At 40.2% G+C, this 3,111-nt stretch overlaps 1 protein-coding gene across 1 annotated transcript; it reads right to left on the minus strand.

The window, feature by feature from the left end:
• Positions 1–6: 6 nt before the first annotated feature.
• On the minus strand, positions 7–904 carry LOC102204009 (histone H1.10-like). The gene has a single exon (XM_005734166.1). It carries the CDS (start codon positions 861–863, stop codon positions 228–230), a length of 636 nt encoding a protein of 211 aa, XP_005734223.1. The 5' UTR covers positions 864–904; the 3' UTR covers positions 7–227.
• Between the last annotated feature and the right edge of the window lie 2,207 nt (positions 905–3,111).

Consider the following 3,111-nt stretch of genomic DNA (forward strand, 5'->3'; position numbering starts at 1 on the left):
AAAAAAAAAAAAAAAAAAAAAACCACAACACAAACAAACACCAATAGGGTAATTCTTCGTGGATATTTACAGTCCAGAGGCAGGTGGGACAGGAACCAGTCCAATTACAGTCTGTGATAAAGCCAACATGAAGCATAAAGGAGTCCGATGAGCAACCGGAGGATCTCTCAGAGAAACAGCTGGTGGCTCTAAAAAGAGCCTTTTGTTGCGAAGAAGAAGCGAGTGGTTTACTTCTTCTTTGGTGTAGCCTTCTTGGCCTTAGCAGCTTTAGGCTTTGCAGCCTTCTTTGCAGGCTTTTTGGGGGTCGCTGCTTTCTTGGGCGCGGCTGTCTTCTTCACCTTGGGGCTCTTTGCCTTCTTGGCCACAGCCTTCTTTGCAGCTGCCGTGGGCTTCTTTGCCTTCTTCGGGGTGGCTTTTGCTGCTTTGGGCTTCTTGGCGGTGGCTGGTTTCTTAGCTGCAGTTGCCTTCTTTGCCGCCGGCTTCTTTACTTTAGCAGCGGGCTTTTTGGCTGCCTTCTTGGGCTTCTCCGCTGGCTTTGCTGCCTTGAAAGAACCGGATGCCCCGGTTCCGGTGGTGTGGACCAGAGCGCCTTTCTGCACCAGGCTTTTCAAAGCGCGCCTGACGTGAGCAGAGTTATGCTCTACGTCGTAACCGCGAGCGACGAGATCCTTCTTAATAGCAGCCAGAGAGAGTCCTTTACGTTCTTTGGACTCGTTCACAGCTTTTACGATGAGCTCGCTAGCGGACGGGCCAGACTTCTTGATAGTCTTGCTTGCTGATGCCTTCTTCTTCTTGGCCGGGGCCTTTGCTGGAGCCGCCTCGGCGGCCGGTGCTGGGGCTGCTGCGGGAGCGACTTCTGCCATGTCGTTAACAGAGTGGTGTTTGTCGATGAGACGATAGAAATCTCCGCACAGTGACTGGAACTTAAATACAACACGAGAACCGTGGAGACTCAACCCTGCCTGCAGCTCACAGCTGCAGCGAGAAGACCTTGGCTCTTGTGTTTTCTCCTCTTAATAAACTACGTTAAAACAATATCTGAAGGTAAAAGTAGATAAAAATTTCAAATCGAATCGATAGAGAAGAACTTTCTCTTTATAGGGAAGCTTTATAAACTTTATTAGTTTTCTGCAATTTGTTTTGGAAGCCTTTAAACCTGCCCAGTCCGCCGCGCCGTGAGGCACCGATTCGTGTCTTTTCTCCGACATTTTTCTTCTAAATGCGTTAAAATCTAAAATAACCCCTCAAAAACGAGGTAAACAGCGAGGCAACATGTTTGTCCACACATGCTATGTCAAAACAATGATCCCCGTCGGATACCTTTTCATAAAACTGAGGTTATTTCGGTGCCTGCAAACACACATGAGTTGGTGGAGGAAACAGTGTAACTCGTTAACTCCACACACTCTGTGCCCTCAATTTACTATAGATTTTCATTAATTAATGATACACGAATTATAGCTCTGGCTCCGTGAAATGTGTAATATGGATAAATCTAACAGTTTAACAGCACTACAGCTCTTAGACAGGCAAACAGACTATAGCTCCACCAGGCTCAGCATCATCATATTGCATCCCAGTTCACTGGCTACTGCATCCCAGTGCAGTCAAAACGCTAATCATCGCTAATAACACCCATCAAAAGAAAATTACAAGTAAATATCCAGAGCTGACAATGTTCACATAAACAGGAATAGATTAAACAGTTAGTCTGGAAAGTTCTGGCAGGAAACTCTCCACTTCCTTAACCATAGCTGCTTTTTGGCCAAATGTCAGTGGCTGTAAGCTGGAACTCCTAAAATTAAGTGTTTCAGTACTTTCACTGCTTGACTCTAGTGTTGTGTGTTTGTGTATATATATACATATATATATTTTCTTGATTTGCTTTGAATAATGACTCATGGTTGTCAAGCAGTTAGTTCATTTGAATATTAAGCCTCTTGTGGGTGTGGGTACCTTCTCTGAGTTTGAACTCAGCAATTTGAGTCAGTATTGGTGGTTCAAAGTTAGAAATGCTCAGCCAAACTTAAATACTGAAAAATACTGAAAATAAAGTAAAAGTTTATATTTAGTTACTGATTTTAGTTGGATTTTTTAAATGTTTTAAACTGACATTTTCTTGTTAAACAATACAATTAAATATACATTTCTACTCATTTCTACAATACGTTTATAATTAAGTTACTTTGAATTCGTGTATTGGTCATTTCATCAGTTTAAAATTAGATTACATCATTAAACTTTATTTAATCCCACACTGGTACAACAGGAAGAGATCTCCGTCGGATATGTTTTTACGAAGGAAGAATAGTGAAACTATATGTTGGAAAAATAAAAGTAGAAAGAAAAAATAGATTAATAAAATCATTAGAATTTTTTTAAATTCCACAATAATATGCTATATACAAATGGTTAAAATGTTGAGTAGAATTATAATTGTTAACAATAATATTTGATTATCTACAGAGCAAACAGTGGAAGTGATGAACATGTATTTTTAGACAGTGTTTATCCTGTTTGGATATTGTACAGTTTGACTGCTAAAGATAACGACCTGCAATAGCACTCCGTCCTGCTGTTGAAGGACTCAGGTCCTCCACAGTCTCATGCAGCGGATAGCAGGTGTTGTCCATAATCGACATTAGCTTAGCCAACAACTGCCTTCTCTGTGGGATCTATCTAGGGGACTATCCAGGACTGAGCTACTCTCTTTACCAGTTTAGGTAACCATCTTCTGTAGGTTTGTAAAAATTACAGGAAAAAAAAATCACACTTCCTGTTTTGTGTGGAATGAAAAAGCCTAAGATGGTAATGAAGATAAATATGAGCAGGGAATTCAGTGCATATGGGGACTTTATTTGTTTTGGGGATTAGACCCAAACCTTTGCTTTCTTTCCTCTTGCTAATTTTAGTTCAAAAACTGTCTAAATGCTGTTTTTCTGTTTCAGAATTGGCCTTTAGGAGTAACATAAAAGCACAATCAGTCCTCATGGAGTAAAGCTATTGATCTATTACCCCTTACCTGACACAAATATATAAATGTTTTAAATTATGACAATTTGAGTGATAAAATTCTGCATAATTATTAAACTAATTACAAATAATATAAAT

Source organism: Pundamilia nyererei, unplaced genomic scaffold, assembly GCF_000239375.1.
Source record: "Pundamilia nyererei isolate P.nyererei 1_Seehausen unplaced genomic scaffold, PunNye1.0 scaffold00057, whole genome shotgun sequence".
NCBI classification, from domain to species: Eukaryota; Metazoa; Chordata; class Actinopteri; order Cichliformes; family Cichlidae; genus Pundamilia; species Pundamilia nyererei.

Bases quoted from the DNA above. Each gene is read 5' to 3' on its own strand.
- LOC102204009 (XM_005734166.1), bottom strand. From the start codon at position 863: ATGGCAGAAGTCGCTCCCGCAGCAGCCCCAGCACCGGCCGCCGAGGCG.